At 38.9% G+C, this 18446-nt stretch overlaps 2 protein-coding genes and 1 long non-coding RNA gene across 4 annotated transcripts; 2 read left to right on the top strand and 1 right to left on the bottom strand.

The window, feature by feature from the left end:
* The first annotated feature begins 315 nt into the window (after nucleotides 1-315).
* LOC140771800 (uncharacterized) lies at nucleotides 316-2063 on the top strand. Its single transcript, XM_073113500.1, has one exon. The coding sequence runs from the start codon at nucleotides 1044-1046 to the stop codon at nucleotides 1917-1919; it is 876 nt and encodes a 291-aa protein (XP_072969601.1). The 5' UTR covers nucleotides 316-1043; the 3' UTR covers nucleotides 1920-2063.
* Nucleotides 2064-2140: 77 nt separating this feature from the next.
* On the bottom strand, nucleotides 2141-9480 carry LOC140771799 (pyrophosphate--fructose 6-phosphate 1-phosphotransferase subunit alpha-like). Its single transcript, XM_073113499.1, has 19 exons — nucleotides 9272-9480; nucleotides 8595-8767; nucleotides 8360-8472; nucleotides 7435-7509; nucleotides 7226-7339; nucleotides 7072-7139; nucleotides 6770-6853; nucleotides 6332-6385; nucleotides 5896-5976; nucleotides 5677-5770; nucleotides 5533-5606; nucleotides 5300-5410; nucleotides 5144-5188; nucleotides 5000-5056; nucleotides 4618-4722; nucleotides 4424-4540; nucleotides 3698-3801; nucleotides 2804-2969; nucleotides 2141-2555 (listed from the first exon to the last, which is right to left on the bottom strand). Exons 1-19 carry the CDS (start codon nucleotides 9359-9361, stop codon nucleotides 2427-2429), a joined length of 1854 nt encoding a protein of 617 aa, XP_072969600.1. The 5' UTR covers nucleotides 9362-9480; the 3' UTR covers nucleotides 2141-2426.
* A 4407-nt stretch (nucleotides 9481-13887) lies between these two features.
* Nucleotides 13888-15620, top strand: LOC140772535 (uncharacterized). Of its 2 annotated transcripts, none has more exons than XR_012106306.1 (3): nucleotides 13888-13939; nucleotides 14087-14118; nucleotides 15295-15620. It is a non-coding gene; the product is annotated as an uncharacterized lncRNA (long non-coding RNA). The 2 variants fall into 2 exon arrangements; XR_012106307.1 differs by having other exon boundaries at nucleotides 13892-14000.
* The last annotated feature ends 2826 nt before the right edge of the window (nucleotides 15621-18446 follow it).

Below are 18446 nucleotides of genomic sequence, written 5' to 3'. Positions count from 1 at the left end.
GGGGCGTCTCCGAAGTAGTCGTCCCTGCAGATGAAATGAAATGCAGAATATGTAAAACCCTACAAGCAATCTCAATCCAGCCCTCAATGAAGCGGTGGTGTTAATAAAATGGTGAAAATATAGGGTCTTTTTTAAACTGTTTTTCACATACATACTATAATATATATTTTTTTAAAAAGACCCTCTTGAAATAAGAAAAAAAAAAAATATATATATATAGTTACACGGGATGTACGTGGAAACAAAAGATTGAGAGAATGTATCAGAAAATAATCCGAGAGAGAGATAGAGAGGGTGGGGGAAGGCATACATTTGAATCCCTGCGTTGGTTGACGATGTGGATTGTATGGAAGAAGGTGCGATCGCACCACCATGTAGCCATGTGGGTGCACTTGTAGAAATTGGCCCATTTGTAGTTCACCCTGCAGTACTTGTAGGCCCTCACCAGGCAAGTCTCCACCAGCAAGCAACCGGGGAAGCACCGCACCCACTCGGGCCATTTCCACGCCTCCGCCATCCCTCTCCCGCTGCCCCCCATCTGGGAGAGGAGGAGCGCGGCAACCAACATTAACCCCACCACCACCTCCTCCCGTTTGCTGCCGCCCATCCCCACCACCGCTGCTGGTTTGCGATGTCTTTACAGTGCTATTAAGATTTTACCTATTTAGGGTTTGTAAAGGGACGAAGGAGAGTGGATATCGGAGGAAGGTTCACTGGAAAGAGAGAAAAAAATCAACGAAGATTATAGTTTTTAACCTTTTAGAATTATGGCCAACCTCACAACCATAATGTTAGACCGAAATGTTCGCAGAGTCGCAGCTCATCCATCGACCCCCGCCATCCTCCCTTCTGCTTGTCTTCGTCTCTCTTTTTTTATTCTTTTTTCCCCCATTACCCCCTTTTGACCAAACCGCGGAAAGTAAATATATAGAGGATATTAACAGAAAAACCCTCGGATTATTACGAAATTTTACCGCGGAGCGGATGGACCTGGGAGCGCGGGGGTGACGGGACTCGCCGGGGGAGAAGGAGACGATGTGAGGATGATAGTGCCGTCGTTACCGTCGCCATCGGACTCCTCCGTCGACCTCGCCGTCGCCGCCCTGTCCACGGCGCTCGTCGTCCTCGCGGCCATCTCCGCCTTCGCCGTCGCCTCCTTCCATCTCCTCTCCCGCCGCCGCCGCCGCCTGGTGGATCTCAACTCCCTGTGGCCCTCCCGCCTCCTACTCGCCCTCTTCGCTGCGGCGTGGTCCACCGCGGAGCTCCTCCGCGTCTCCTTCGTCCGCCGCATCCTCATCCCTCGCCGGCCCTACCTCCTCTGCCTCGTCCACCCCTTCGCTGCCCATGCCGTCGCTGAGCCCGCATTCCTCTCCACCCTCCTCCTCCTCCTCCGGGCCTCCACCTCCAAATCCGTTATCTCCATCTCCACCCCCTTCCTCGTCGCCCTCCCCTTCGTCATCGCCCACGTCCTGTTCCTCTACCTCCCGATCAGCGTCCTCCGCCTCCTCGGGTTCCCAGAGAACCACCTCCTCGTCGCCAGCGACGAGCGATGCGCTTACCCCCCCTACGCCGCCTTCTTCCTCGCAGCGCTCGCCGCCGCCTACGTGCCGCTCTTCGTCTCGGCGTGCTGGGGTGCGGTGGCCGTCGTGATCAACAAGCGCCTCCGCGTCCGGCTCTACGCCCTCGCAGCCGCCGTCTTGGCGGCGCTTCCGGTACAGGTGGTGGCTCTCGCGCTGGACTCCGTGTGGTTCCTGGACGGCGCCGCCGCGACGTGGTTGCACGTCGCCGAATTCTCCGCGGCCTTCTCCTGCGCCGCCGCCGGGCTCTCCATCCTCGTACTCCACCCCGTCCTCGACGGCCTCGCCGTTGCCGTCGAGGCCAAGGAAGTCGAGCTAGTTGTTGCTAGGGGCTCCGTATGACCGGGAAATGTTCGTCTTTCGTTTCTTCCCTCTCTCTACTCTTTTTTCTCCTAACAAATTTTAATTGTCGCTAATTTAAAACTTTATTCTTTTCCCTTTTAACTACTCAAATTTCAAAGTATGCCAACTACTTAGATATATAGACAGATTAATATCTTTATAATCATTTATTTATGCCAAATAAAGTCAATTTACATTATGGATAAACCACACAAACTCGATTTAGATCTACTGAGCTCTTAAAATTTATTCAAAAACAACAAATATATACACAGGATATTGCTGTTATCCTCCCAGTTTACAGTCTTCATTGACATTGTCTCGCTAGGCCTTGTCACATTTATTCAATCATTGTACAGCAACAGACTCAATAGCTCAAAAGTAACAGAGATTCCAAACATTGGAAGGCCTCAGGTGAAATCAAAATTTAGAGATACGAAATAAAAGCTTACAAAATGGATAATATATTATTGTGCAGTTGAGTGCAAGATGTTTAGGTGTTACTGCTCAGAGAGGCATCTGGCCATGGAAGGAAGGAGCAGACATCACTGTTAGCACATCTGTTACAGAGGCCATGGTACTCAGGGCTGCTTTCAGAACATCCTGTGAACACCCAGGCTTCACTATGCTTCTCACCTATAAGCGAAAAACATATAATTATCATTTGGTGCATCAGAAATATTCTTTCGCAATTTATGATGGTTTGTTTTGTAGGTAGTTACATGCATGGCAAAGGGAAAAGAGAGCAAACTTTGGTGAAATGGGAAGAGTAAAAAGAGAGTGACAGTGTGACAAGCCCCTTAAATCAATTATTTGAATAAGCACTAAGATTAAGAAGCCACCGTAACAAAGAAAGTAGCACACATAATGCTGCAGGTTTTTACCTTGTCCAGATATTCCTGGAGCTTCTTGATCCTACCCATGTAGTCCTGATCTTCCACAGACAATGTAAAAGTTTTGTCATCAGCACCAGATCCATCAAATTGAAGGGGTCCTGGATTTCTGTATAAGTCATCCATCAGAAAGCTTGGAGCCTTTTCTCTCAACAACCTGACATTTACAGCAAAACGTGAACATAAGAATCGCTAGAATTCTCACATAATCAAAATGTATGATAAGAAAAGTATGTAACATGCGATCTCACTTTCTGATTTTTCATTAATTGCAGTTAAACATCAAAAAACCAAAACATAAAATGGGTCACTATGAGAAATTACTCAATATATTGCTCCATATGCCACCCCCAAGTTCTCAAAATTGGATCGAATTTTACAAGGACGAAAGTTGAATGCTAAAGCTTATCATGTCAACAGACAGGTCATAATTGTCTGCTTGAACAAAGTATCAACTTTATTATGGTTCCATCTTTCTGGCTATCAGGTTATTTGGAACTCATTTGGTTTCATTTTGATAAAAATCTCAAGACCAACCTTTGCAAAAGAATCTCAACAGATGAGATCCATTCGTTCATCAGTGGAAGATAAAACCTGACTAAATGACTTAAAATATTGTGGAACTGATAAATGTGTCAGTCCCACTTATTTCCAAATGAATGGAGGGATAGGGGATGAATGTTTATTGTGAACAGATGCATCATGGATATGTCTAAAGAATATCTTTTCCACCCTTAATTCTTTCAACTGAATCTTTCCATCCAAAAAAAGAATTAGATTATGCCAGACATTACTCTTGTTAAAAATAGTGATCCCTGACTTGGGTTTACAGTACAAAGACGTGAGCAACTAGAAAATCAGTCAAAGTTGGCATCAGAAACATACTCGTATGCTTTTCCTTTCAGGTCAACACTTGCAGGATGAATGGCAGGTTTTCCAATAGGTATTGCTCCAGGACCACGCGAGTATCTCTTCACACTCATCATTGCCTGATAGAGACCAATATATGTTAAAAACTGATATGTTTGAGGAGTATAAAAACACCCTATGTTTTACCTTTATTATCATTAACCCTACCAATGGAGATATTTATCATTTGACCCCTCTATTTTGCTTAAAATGCCTCACAAAAATCCCGAGTTAATTTTACCCAATACTTAAACCCTAAACCCAAAATAAAAGTACCTTGACTTTAAAATACAATTTTTCATTTAGTTTTACCTTAACCTTAAATAAAACTGAAAACTTTGTATCTACAGTTATTTTAACTTATTAATATTGTAACCGACTATTAAGAAAACTAATGAAAGAGTATTTTTTAGGCATTTTAGTATGGTAACCTACTATTAATATGGTAACCAACTATTAAGAAAACTAATGAAAGAGTATTTTGAGGCATTTTAGTATGGTAACCTTAAATAAAACAGTGTGTTTTTGATAAATTTGCCTACATTTAAAGAATTAAATATTGGGCAGAATAATATTTTTAAGCCATACTACATGTGCAATTTTGAGTCTGCTACCATTCCTAACTAACCAACATGTAATGTACTCAAACAAATAAAGTAATCATCTTGACTTCACTAAACATCATGGATTTAGAGATCCTACCGTGAAAGGCGCAGCACCACATTTCCACTTGTTAACTGGATGCTTTAGGTTTGTCACAGTTGCCATATATCCATTCAGACCAGCTGATAGTATATGGGAGCAGATATGGCCAAGAACCTAGCATATTAAGTTCACAAACTGTTATAGCAAGACTTTTTCACCCAAGACAGAATGATCCTCGAACTAGAACTTACATATGCATAATCACAATCAAACTTTGATGGTAAGGACCCTCGAGCTTGATAGCCAAAAAAGTGACATACAGCACTAAATTTCTTTCCTTTATATGTGCCTTCTTTCTGGAGAGTTAGTAAAACAGTTAGTGCAGTAAAGATTAGCTCAGAAAGGAATAGCAAGAAAATGCATACAAATTCAAACATCACAAGTGATTATCTACACCGGACTATGATGTATAGAAATATTCAATGGAAGCTATTAGACTGCAGTAAACTGCTCGTACAAACAAGATATTGGATTCAGGGTGGAGAGATTAAAGAACTTGTAAGCCTGTCTACAAGAAGTTAAGCATGAAGCTCTTTGCTTGTAAATAGAAAAGTAGAACAGTAGCTGACCTACCGTTTGCTTGTCCAGTTCTGTCTCTACCAAATGGGCTAGAAGTTTCTCTGTCTCAATCTGAATAAAAGGACATCAAACAACAAATTAAAAGATAAGAAAATGTCTGCTTCCCTATAAGAGTATTAGATGATAAAACACATTTACCTGGGACAACTGTGCAGAGTTATCAGATTCTGGATGGAGAAGCAGCTGCATCATAAAAGATCTTGTTATTAGAAATAACTGATGATATCAGGTTAGACTAAAAGGAACTGCAAAAGTAGATGCTCCCACTCACTAAAAAGAGATTGAAGAAACTACCTGTCTTCTGATGAACGGTGGCAAAAATTCAAACAAGGCAGATGCCCAAGGAGAAAGGTGAGATGAGATATTCTCAATAGAAACACCTTGCCCATGAAGACTGTGAATTTCCTACATCAGTTACAGAGCAACAAAAATGGTTAAAGAGAGTCCATATCGATTGTGCACCCATGCTGTCAGAATAATGGTAAAAATCTAGAAGCTGTAGCCTATTTTATAATTGAAAAAACTACCTGCAGGAGTGCATACAGTTCTGGAATACTTTCTACAAGTCCCTCAGGAATAAGAACGACACCATGGTACTTTCCTGCATAAAAAGACATTTAATACAGCAGACTATGACAATATATTAATAGTTGAAGTAGACTGTAAACAACCTTTTTCAGCCCTGGCTTGGATTGCATTGCAGATTTGCTTTGTAATGTCAAAAATAGTCAGCTTTGACAAAGCCACCTCCTCACCTAAGATGAGCTGAAAGCAAATTGAAGTGAGTCAATAAGAGAGAAAAGCCAGCATTTCTTATGGGTTAATTCTATCCTATCATGATTGTCTAATATAACAAAAATTGTCTGAAATTCATGTCATATAAAGTCCACCAAGTTTGGATGTGACTGCAGTGCGCATTCCAAAGCCACATGAGATGCTCTGCGACCCATCAAACGAATGAAGTAATAGTACTGCAAATAAAATAGAATGTACTTGTTAGTAGAAGGATGTCATAAAACTTTCTAGACTTACAATAATTAGATGCATCTCATTCCAGATTACAAGGATCATATGTAACTCATCCCCTAAAAGTTAACTTCTAATAAAATTCAAAATAAAAATAGAAAATGTTAATTGTGTGTATGCTAAAATGAATAATAATACTCTTTAAATGGTATAAACAACTTTGAAATGTTTATACCATCCAAACCATAATTTCTAGTTTTGGTAAAATGATACAGTGATAATTCTTATATTGTCTAACAAAGTTACTCCTCTAGTTAAATAATAAATACAGGCAATCTTTTATGCAATATCATTCCATACCTTCCCTGCTGAGAGGGCATCTATGCAGACATTGCTAATGAGCTGTGAATTGACCTGAAAATATGGGCATAACAAGGTTCAATATTTCAAGTCCACTCTTTCATCACAAAAAGAAAATCAAGAGAAAAGACCAGTTGATACAACATCACCTACCAGAAGTACAAAAAAGAATGAAGAAAGATTTCACTATCCTATTCTTTCTTCATCTGTCAAGATACATAAAATGCAACAAGAGAAAATATAAGCCATGCCATTTTATTTACAAACAAACATGAATTCTGGTTCTGGCATTGTGAAAGTACATCACATATGGCAATATTTCCAAAAAACAAAGATGAATACAGAAAGGATTGAAAATGACAAGATTCAAATCTCAAAGTTAGAACTATGTACTGTTAGGTTACCATTCCAGTAAAAAAAAAAGTCATTGGAGTTTACCCTGCATACAGTATCAAATCCAACATCTGTCTCAACAAACTGATTCTTGAGATCTCCATTTAAACTAACAGGAACACCAACCACCTGTTCAAAAGTAGCATATTTCAGCTCAAAGAAGCATTGAAGGTTACGATCCTAAACTAGTGCTATTTGAAGAATACTTGCATTCTCTGTGATTTAGATAAATGTACTTCAAAAGTACAAAAAAGCAAACTATGAACTACAGATATCAAATTCATAACAGACTAAGGATTCGAAGATTGACTTATTGTCATATTTATAGAATAAAAATATATGTGTACCTTTGTTGGACACTTAGACTCAGCAAAAGTCTCCGCAAGCTGAGCAGCATCAGAGTTGGATGTGGCTCCTTCAAAGATGAATAACCAAACAAATAAGAAACTACAGTCACAGATCTGAGCGCAAAAATATTTAATGAGTTGGAAGATAGAGTACCGCCAATAATGACAAGGCCATCTAACTTCAGATCTTTGCATGACGACATTGCAGCATTTACTTGCTCAGTTGTCCTAATTTGATCTACGCTCCGGCCAAGCATATCAAAACCACCTTTATAAGTGCAAAAATGATGTCAACTATAGAATATAGAATAAAACAAAAATTTCTGAAACAAGAATATATCTTCTTTCTTTTTCTTCCCAAACCTTGGTTTTTATATGTTGAAAGAGCGTCATCTGTGATCTCCAAGGTTTTCTGTGCAAATAAACCTTCGGTACCACCTATATCCAGAAACGAGAAGTACAATTAGAGCAAAAAGTATTGTAAAGCATTCATCTAAGTACACATGACAATTTGCACTTGTATTAGGATTTATGAGACAAGTCTAGAACACTTTAAGTCTTATAATGTTCTTCCAATCAAATTATTAACTTGATTACTTTGAAATTGTTCATCATATATATCCTGGAAAATCCAACGCTTGTTTCCTATATGCTTGGATATCTATCATGAAATGAAAATTACAAGCAAGCACTCATTACCAAAGAAAGTACTCTCCTAGATTATAACCTCTGTTGTGTGTAGTAAGAAATCTTGATCTTATCTACTTAATCAACTATTCAGAAAAATCACAATTAAGCTCTGGAAATGGGCCTCTCAAAAAGGATTATGAGGACATCGGGAGGGATGGTTTCCCCTCCCCAAACTCCTTCCCGAAAATAATATCTATAGCACGCCCTAGACTGATTTTTCAACTCTGTATCTTTGCATCTCTTATGCTGCAAGGTTTGCATGCATGGACGCACGTAGACACACATACACCACTTTTCTTCTGCTTTTATCTCTTGGATTGCATCTAGTCCTAAACACATGGGCCAGTAGATGGGACTGGACTTGGCACAATTGCAGGCATTTAGAAGAAAAAAGGTCATGCAAAAGCAGCTTGACAATAGAAGGACTTTATATGTACAACTAAACATTCACTTCAAATGTCACTTATGAAAATAAAATGATAATCTAACCAAATATGGCCACTTTTGCATATTTAGTTAGTCTACTTATAACTATCAATAATATATGCAATCTCTTGACCAGTACTATCAATTATGCAAGGGATACTATGATACTAACCAACAAATCCAAGCAAAATGCTGTCAGGGTTGCGGATCTTTAAAGCATCATGAAGGCCCCACAGGACATTATGTCCTCCTGGTGATTGTCTCCCAGAAAATACAACTCCGACCCTGTAATAAAGGCAATTAGGCACGATATAAAAAGTGGTCTTCAAAGATATGAGATGATCTGTATTCTACAATTGTAATCATAAACTAATCAGAGACGGAAAAGAGAAATTGTAGTAGTAAACCTGATAGGTGGATGGTCTTCAATGATCTGTGCATCAGGAACCTTTGCAGTTGCCCTCAGAAAGTGAGCTAATGGTTGCCCAAAAGTGTGGGGAAAGGCTCGGCTGATTGCATGCGCACTAGATGAATCTGTGGTCGTTGTTGAATCCCCAAACTCGACCCTCACAGTAGTCCCCTGCTCAAAGTATCCAAAAAAAAAAAAAAATTATTGCAACCCAAATAGGCAACTTCACAAAGCCAAAGGAATCTAAGAGAATCAAAATAGCAATTGTTCTGTATTTGAACGCTAAATGCACCGATTGTTATTGCTTCCTGATGTATGAACTATTATACAGAGTCATCCAATATTCAATTTGAATATATACTTGGAAAAATAAAACAATAAATGATACTTCAATCCAACAACAATAATTTAAAAAGAAAAAAAAAAAGAATACCAAATATTGACACTAACTGCTACTTAAAATCGCTCCCTTTGATCAAAATGTAAATCTTCGAGGACAAGCAAAAAAAATCTCGATCAACCTCCATTATCTCCCCAAATCAACAGAACCATCAAAACCTTTACAAGGAAGTAAGGATACGAAAACCCAATTCTCCAATCTACCACTAGAAAAGGTACCAAGAAGAGCAAAAGAGAAGATCGAGCGAGCAAGCGAGAGAGAGAGAGAGAGTTGACCTGAAGGCAAGGGGGGAGCTCCGGTTGGTACTTGGCTCTCTCTTTCTGGAGCTCGGACAGCTCTCTCGTAAGGCCGTAATCGGAATCCATTACTCTCTCTCTCTCTCTCTATCTGTGTCGATCTTCTTTTAATCACTGTGACCTCTTCTTGAATGCTTTATTATGGAGACGACGAAGGAGATGGGTGGGGGGGGGGGGGCGGAAGGGAGCAGAGAGAAGTGGGGGTAAGGCGGTAGTTTATACCCGCGGGCGAAGCCTTACAGGTTACAACCGCGGCGCCTCCGGTTTTAAACGTCACGCCCACACCGTTTCGCGAGTTCCTATGGACTTTTTTAACCTCACCAAACATTGCATCCAATTCAGTTTCAAACTCATTTACAATCCGAACATGAGATGGGAGGGTTGGGTTAATATCTGCTTCATGTCTATCCAAGATTATTACCCCCCCTTTTTTTTTGTCGGAAATCGGTCTCGGGCCGGTCGCCGATCAGCTTAGGGCTTGCTTCGGACACTTGGTGCCCTCATTTGTTCTCAGGACCTCGAAACTTACTGCCCTCTGAGATTTTATGAGAAATAATCTTTAAAGAGCATAGTTTCATGGTTGTATTGTTGTCTTACTCCCACACACACATATAGAAGTATAATAATAAAGTGAATTTCAGTAATTTGAGAGAGAAGAAATACTTCAAAATGTTTGGCTCTGTATTTTATCTCTAAACAACGATTTACTTTGCTTAGTTAATTTGTAAGACATACGAAACTAACCCTGAGCCCAACCAACATTCCTATACGGTGGGAACCACCTTCCACGGGATAGGTCAAGATCAACGGTGATGGATAAAGTGGGTGCCTTTTGCGGGTTGTTGATTCATACTTTAGAAAATCGATGCTTATTGCTAAAGCTCTAGTTGTTCGGGGGCGCTGTTGAGCATTCACCAATATTTAGCTTGAAACGACTCTACCATCCCTATCTACAAAGCAAATTTTGGTACCCGATCCTAAGGAAAACTTTTATAATTGCCATGTTAATCTATAATAACTTTTTTCCAAAAAAAATAAAAAAATTAGTCCATGTAGATGTATTATAAAACAAATTATACATGTGGAGGGAAATCGCTATACGAGTCAGTGATTTTATATGGTATAGATCACTTTCCTGTGAGCATAACTTTGAAAAATAAATAATGTTTCGTATGGGGTTGGCAGAAATAATTATCTCTCTCGTATGATTCAAATTCGACCCGATAAATAATCAACTTACTTTCTGGTCTATTTTTTGAGATGACTCCCTTTCTTGGTCTCGGATGCATATAACTAAAGTCCTCCTAGGTTTCAATCCTTCTCGAAGCCCTCAATGCAGGACTCATAATTCCCATCACATCTCCTTTTGTTGTCTTTTTCTTACAGCGGTGGAATATTATGCTTATTTTCTCTCTCTCTCTCATTAGTCGTAGATTTATAGTTTTACACCATATTATATGCTAATTTTGATTAGTATGATTCAATTAATCATAGTGCTCTATCATTAGCATAAGTGGTTGGAGTTGTTAGATACTAAACAAAAATCCGAAGCTTTCAGATAACAAACCAACATATATTATAAGGAGGTTTGGATGGCAAGGATTGAAAAAAAATCTAGAAGAGGCCTTAATGATAATCTAGTGAAAGGCATTATATGCCTATTATTTTAGTTATAAAGAAGTAAAAATTAATGACATTTAACCCTTATTCCTGTGTCCGGGGGGAGAAAAGTAGCTTGAAGACAAAGAAACTAGTCATTTTGGATGACCAGTGGTTGTACTGGTTACCAAACATTAACATCTATATAGCCTTCAATCTCTTTAATTATGAAAAAAGATTAACCAATTAATGCCCCATATTTCGGTCCACTATCTAGATCAATGCCAAAGAAGACAAGTCGTTGATGTGTATGACGTAAAATTGAGAACCTTCCCTCTTAGATTATTACTATTGGGTCATAGACGGAACATCCATAATTCTTTATATTATGAATGAGTCCTAGAGTTTTTTAATTATTTTTTTTGTCTCCCAATTTAAATTTTTAAAATTATATTATATAGTTTTTTTTTTATCATTTAAGAGTCAAAGACTAGATATGAACTGAAAAAAGAGTCAACCTTTCCTGGATACAAATGCACTGAGGCTCTATCAAACTTTAGCCAATATGCTAAGTCACATAATTTAGATTTTAAACCGTGTGTATCGCTTAACTATTACTCCGAACTAAATGATGCTGAAACATTGCTCAAAGCCATCACGAGCTACTCCTTCAAGCCAACTATATCGTCGAACCATCAACCGAGCTAAATCATCGAGCCAGGCCAACATCAACCATCAAACTACCATAATAATTTTGGAATTAAAATCGATCTTATAAGAAAGGTAGAGTTAATCTCATGACCATCTTGATTATAAGGAAAGGTACCTACCAACTCTATTCCAATCGGTTGATTTTAAAATTTTATTTAAAAATTTTATTTAAAGGCCTGTCTAGTCAAGAACTTTGGATCCAGTCCCAGGATACAACAGAAACATTTGGGTGGCCAGAGATGGACACTGACCAATTTTGTCCATTTCTTGGTTAGAATCAATGCAACAGAGTTCCAAAGCATAAGCCCTGACGTGTTCCCAGTGGCAGTAGTTGTTGCTTTGTTTTTTCTCGAAGGTCTAAGGGTCAATAGATTTTGTTTCAAAACTAGTGGCATACGGAGAAAAAGTATTCATTTGAAGGGTCCCTCCTTTCTCCAACTCTCTGCTACGATTTCTTCTTCACTAGTTTTGAAGAAAGAAGACAAGGGTGAGTAGCCTTCCCTGCTTATTACTATTCTACTAGGAGTGAATCTATCCCAGAATCTGCCACCATTATGCTGGCAAGAAATAGTTTGTTTATTTGGGGAGACAAAGCCTGCGACTCTAAACAATGAACAAGAGATCTTAGACAATTTTCTTTCTTGGGACTCTGCGATACGAAGACAACACGTCATTGGATTTAATGACTACGATTGCAGTCTATCAATTAATACCATTTTCTTAATTAAATGATCAATAGAAAAATGAGAACAAGGAAGTGGATTCCATTTGAATTTCGTCATCCTTTGTTAGAATATATAGATATGCAACCAGTCGTGCCGTTCTTTCTTTCCCTTGTATATATATATATATCTATAGTCAATGACTTGGTTAATTTCCTCCAGTGACATAATCTTTTTTTGGTTTAACTTTTTTTTCTTTAAGCTTTTGTTGCCAACTAAACTTGTAATGGTGGAGAGCAAGTATTCCTGTCAACTATTTACAATTGTGTTTCCGTATTTAAGAGAGCATCTGCCCTTTGAAAAAGGTATGGATTCCAAAGGCCTCTTGATTAAAGAAATGATTTGAATTAAGTTGTTTTGTTTCTTTATAATTGGCTTTGTTTAGATAATTAAACACATCGCAAAGGTAAATTCTACTTTGTGTTTCCTGAAGGTGAGCTTCTTTATTATCAAATTATTAAACACTTACAGATTCGTCGACATTTAATATATTAATAAGAGTTAATAATATTTTAAAGCAAAAGGAAAGAGAAATTTAAAGGGCCAAAGGAATGTCTATAGGGTTAAAAGACATAATCATCTCATAAGTAATCCCAAATTTAAAAAAAAAAACTCTTCTTCTCTAGTGCTAGCCCTAGCTCTTTGATCGCCACTTTCTTTTCCTCACGAGAGAGGCTTTATTACCATTTTACCCTCCCTAGGAGGGTTCTTCTCCCCTAAAAGTTTTTTTTTTAATTTTTTTTTCTTTTCTCCTACTCCTCATTGGCTTCTACGTTTGTCGACCCGACCCTTTATGCGGCTTGGAGTGTGGGTGGTGAAAACAAGCCACTTAGGCCAAGCCCAACCATCTTTTTTTCTCTAACTCTACACCTTCTTTATTTCCAACTCTCTCAGAATCTCGCTCTGTACCTTTTTCGTCTTTGTTGGAATCTTTCTCCTCCCCATGTATGACTCCTTTCCTATTTTCTCTTCGTTCTTAGTGATGAGCCTCCAACTTAGTTGTCCCCCTCTTTGATACTCTGTTTATGGTTACACTCTGGCTTCTATCTCTGCCTTTCTAATAGCTGATTTATCTGACTTCACACTCTATTGTCGTTCCGATTCTAAGGTTAAATGTTGATTTGTTATTTATTATCAAATTACCAAACATGACAAAAAAATATTAATAAGATCTAATCATATTTTAAAGCAAAGAAAAAAATTATGGTAACCATAAATATGATCATTAATGACTAATTAGTGCTTTAATAAAGTATTAAATTCCTCTAATTGGGTACCATGTAATCGTACCGGGTGCCGCAACCATTAGTTTCAACATTAGAATTTTAGAAGGTACGAGAGTATTTGCCTATCAATTATAATGTACATAAGAAATTTTGCTACAAAATAGAGGTTATAATTTATATTTCATAGAGCTTCCTATTTGGAGCCCGGACTCAGCAGTCAGAACCCACAACGTGATCCGACCCAATTAAAACAAATGGATCCTGTTCAGACCCGGCCCGCAGACCAAGTGCTCTCGAAAACAAAGCAAGGTTCCCAAATCCGATTCTTCTCATCACCGTCTTGCTCACTTCTCTCTCTTATCATCTAGGTGTTCTCTAAGTGAATTTTGGTAGTATTTTGCTTCCGTTTTTGGAGTGGAATCTTGGATTGTGGTCTTTGTGTATATTAGGGTTTGTTGGGGTTACTATATTGTAGTTTGTTGAGCCTTTTATTTGAGGACTGTTACTAATTTTTTGATGAAATTACCCAAATGCAGGTAAATGTTTGCAATTTACGGGGAACGATCAGGTATACTGCTGTACCACATTTTAGAAAATAGTCGTAGTGTTCTTGGAATATATGATTATTCTTAACTAGAATATAGACATATTGATTAGGTAAAGTTTATCCTATTATTTCTCATGAACTAAACTGAGACTTGGGATTTTATACTACATTTTGTAATTAAAGGTCTTGCTGCAATGGAGCATTCATTCAAGTTCTTTGTAGCTGTTTTGTTCTATCAATGTGTTGCTTTTTCTTATTCTTTCTCTATGAAACTGTCCTTTAGAGTCAGTCATGATGAAATTACTTTGTTGATTGGATAATATAGGGAAAATCGAACTTCAGTATAATGTAAGATTATTTTTAATTGCTAGTACTAATGTACTAGTACCTGAACTTAAGGGAAGATGTTTCCCAGGATAGAGATGGATGGAGAAGTATGGTTATGTACAGTGACAATTTATGGAGACAGGTTCTCCTGTTTCTCTTGTAGTAGCTCAGAGGAATAATTATCTTCTTTACGTGTCTTTTTTCCTGTATATCTACCTTGATGGATTTTCTGATGTGTTTATTTTTCTGTATGTAGTTTATCCTCCTGCTTCATCTGTAACTATAACAAAATTATCCTCCCTGTTCGGTAGCATATCTAATTGGAGACTTAGTTTTCTCTGCTCAAATGTTTTTCTCTATACAGAATTATTATGTATGTGTGCAGTGGGAAATTGTTATAGCTTCGGAAAAATCCTGAGTGCTCTGCAACCATAATTATGCTTCAGATCACCTTAGTTCACTGATCATTACTTATGTCTTCTGTAGTTATTCATGTCCAGAAATTGCCTAATTTCCTTGACAGATCACCTTAGTTAACAGTTAGGTTTCCTTGGAGGATATTGAAATATAATAAGATGCTACTGAAGTGCACTTTGGTTTGATGAAGGTAACCATAATTCCTGGCATGGGCTTGGAGTGGTATAACTTTGATAACAGAAATTTAACATCAATCTACGCTCTTCTGTCTTACGTGCTATCTTGGGATGGCACTGTACTCATTGAAGGCCGATATCTGATTCTTTAATGGTTACTTACAATCTCTTAGTTCACTCTTCCCTCCATAAATCTGCTTCTAATTATTATGCATCAGTGCCTTAAACTGTTTTCTTACCTCATTTTTCATACATTTTGTATTCATATTCATTGCAGAGAAATGGGGATGTACCAGAGATGATGGAATTGGCTGTATTAACTAACAAATGAGACTCTAATGGTGTATCAGAAGGATCAAGTACATCTAAGCTTAAAACTTTTGATGAAGATTTACGGGAGTTGGATAAGCTAAAATTGTATGCATCCTTGTGAAATTAGTGCTCATGGATTGATAGGAAAGATTTCAAGCAGCACGAGATTCATGTCAAGTCTCGATCAAGCTTGGCTCGAAAATAAGTTAAGCTGAGCTTGATCTTGAAATTATGCTCGAAATTAAATTCGAGCCAAGTTTGATTCCGAGCCAGCTCGATCGAATCAGCTCAATAAGACTCATATATATATATATATATATATATATATATATATATATATATATATATGTATATATTGGTTGTTTGTAGTTTTTCGATATAATTATCTTTGTTGTTTGTAATTTATATTTTGGTTGCTTGTAATTTTCTAACACAATTATATCTTTATTGTTTATGATTTATACTTTAGTAATATTTATATATTTATAGTTGAATTAGGTTTTATTTCAAACTTGATTCAAGCCTAAATCAATTCAAGCTTGCTCAGGCTCAAAAATGGCTTGAATTGATAATGTTTGAAATTGCTAATTGAGCAGCTTATTTAAGTTTGAGCTCGGTTTGAGTTCGAAATAATTTCAATTCAAGCTTAATCATAGAGCCAGGCTCGAAATTAATTTCAATCCAAGCTTGATCAGAGCTAGGCTTGATCAAGCTCGGCTTGCTTACACCTCTAATAACAGGGCAATGTTCTACTGTGGTCTTGAAATTGGATGTGAAGCCCCCTGCTGCTGATGTTATTAGCATTAAGGTAAGGAATCCCAACTCTCGTGTTTGTTCTATTTATGATTGTGAAATGCCAGAGTACAGAAGAGTTAATCACAATGTCAGATAGTTAAATTTTTGCAACTATGAATAATCTATAGTTTGCCGAATTCCTCAGGCACCTGTATGGACTGCAGTATATGGAAATACCCTTGGAACACCCCGAATTAGATAGCTAAAATAATTGGAAATTCAAAATAATAGAACTTGCCTTTCCACCTTCATTTTTGTTCATTAGTTTCTTTATCGCGATCTTCCTTATTAATTGTTGCATACTCATGCATAGCTAATTTCCATGGATTTCGCTATCTCATACAGATTATACCTAAAAATCTTCTGATTGTTTAATTTAATTTCAAACAAAACCTACAATGACTCTAGGTCAAAACTACACTGTAAGTTAGATTCAAGATTTATTTTGAGATTTCTTCCTATTTTCTGAAGAGCTCAACTAGCATGTTTATATTGGATTTAGAAGACACATTTTTCAGCAATTAATATGCTTGTTGTACTTTGATGCTAAGTCTTGTTATCTTTATCCACCACTTTACCTCTTTATATAACTGAAGTAGCTAATATGTAGTCCTAGAATTCTAACTGTCTTCTTTGCCTGCATATATTATTAGACTGTTGTTTCTTGACAGTCAATAAATTTCGACTCTCCAAATAACAAGAAACCGCAGTCCTTGCATGCAATTCTGAAAACAGATTGATGATTCTGAAGTTATCATGTAACCACTCCATCTCATGTCAGAAGTCGGACAACCACTCTGATATAATTCATGAACTATATATTTGATCACAGCTAGTAATTAATATTTTTATAGTCTTATAGTGCTGGACAAGGTGTCATGACCACCAAAAAGGATAATGGAATTATACAGCTGCATACAAAAGGTCAAAAGCATGGGTAACCCATGAAGAATGGGATCACATTGGAAGCCACTGCATGAAATGAGTGCACTATCAATGGCATCAATACTGTATAGAGTCCACATGCATGTGAAGTTGAAGTGCACTGCAAGCTAATCTCCATTCTACCCACCTTTCTCTGTCTCCTTTTTTCATCTCTCTCCATGATCTCCCATCATGACCACCACTTCGTCTATGGTATAAATAAGAGAGATGAAGGTCTTTAACAGTGCAAAGAAAATAGCTAAGACAATGGCAACGGGGGTGTTCTTACAGAGGACGCCTTTGTGTTTCTTCTCAGTGGCAGCTGCAACCATAGTTCTGTTGCTTGGTGTCGCTTTGCCTAGCGATGGGGAGCAACACATGCCACTCCAGAACAACACCGCTGCAGTTAGCAGCAGCCTTGTTGGAGTTAAAGCTCAAGAAGCAATGGATTCTATAGATAACCAACGTGGGGGAGGTGGTGGAGGTGGAGGAGGTGGTGGATGGGGGTGGGGAAGTGGTGGTGGAGGTGGTGGTGGTGGTGGAGGTGGAGGTGGTGGGGGTGGGGGTGGCGGCGGCGGCGGGGGAGGAGGTGGTGGTGGTGGCGGCGGCGGTGGAGGGGGTGGCCGTGGAAGTGGCAGTGGCCATGGCCATGGCCATGGTGGTAGAAGTGGAGGTAACGGCGGCAATGGTAGTGGTAGTGGTAATGGCAAAGGAAATGGTGGCCGCGGTGGTGGTAGCGGCAGCGGTAGCGGTAGTGGTGGTGGCAAAGGTAATGGTGGTGGTGACGGCGGCTGCAATGGTAGTGGTAATGGCAAAGGAAATAGTGGTAGTGGTAGTGGTAGTGGTAGTGGTAGCGGCAATGGCAAAGGTAATGGTGGTGGCAATGGCAAAGGCAATGGTAACGGTAATGGTGGTGGCAATGGCAAAGGCAATGGTAACGGTAATGGTGGTGGCGGCGGCAGCGGCAGTGGTGGCGGAAATGGAAAAGGTAATGGAGGTGGTGGTGGTAATGGTAGCGGTAGTGGTACTGGAAAAGGTGGTGGTGGTGGGGGAAGCGGAAAAGGGAAGGGTGGGGGTCATGGAAGAGGGAGTGGCAACAGCAATGGAGGTGGCGGCGGGGGAGGTGGCAATGGTGGTGGAGGTGGTGGAGGAGGCGGCGGTAGTGGCGGCGGCGGAGGCGGCGGCGGTAGTGGTAGAAGCCATGACCACGGCAGTAAAGATAGCAGTGGTGAAAACCATGTCAAGGGTTACAAGGATGGCAATGGCAAAGGCAAAGGTGGGGCTGGCGAAGCCGTGAAGGCCAGGAAAGGACAGGCAGAGAGACTAATCACATAGGAAAAAGAAAATGACGAGTTGCAACTTTCTCAAAGAAAGAAATTAACGACGAAGTAAAAGGAA

Source organism: Typha angustifolia, chromosome 12 (assembly GCF_048772165.1).
Source record: "Typha angustifolia cultivar Huaian chromosome 12, ASM4877216v1, whole genome shotgun sequence".
Lineage (NCBI taxonomy): Eukaryota > Viridiplantae > Streptophyta > Magnoliopsida > Poales > Typhaceae > Typha > Typha angustifolia.
This window is presented reverse-complemented; position numbering and strand designations above follow the sequence as displayed.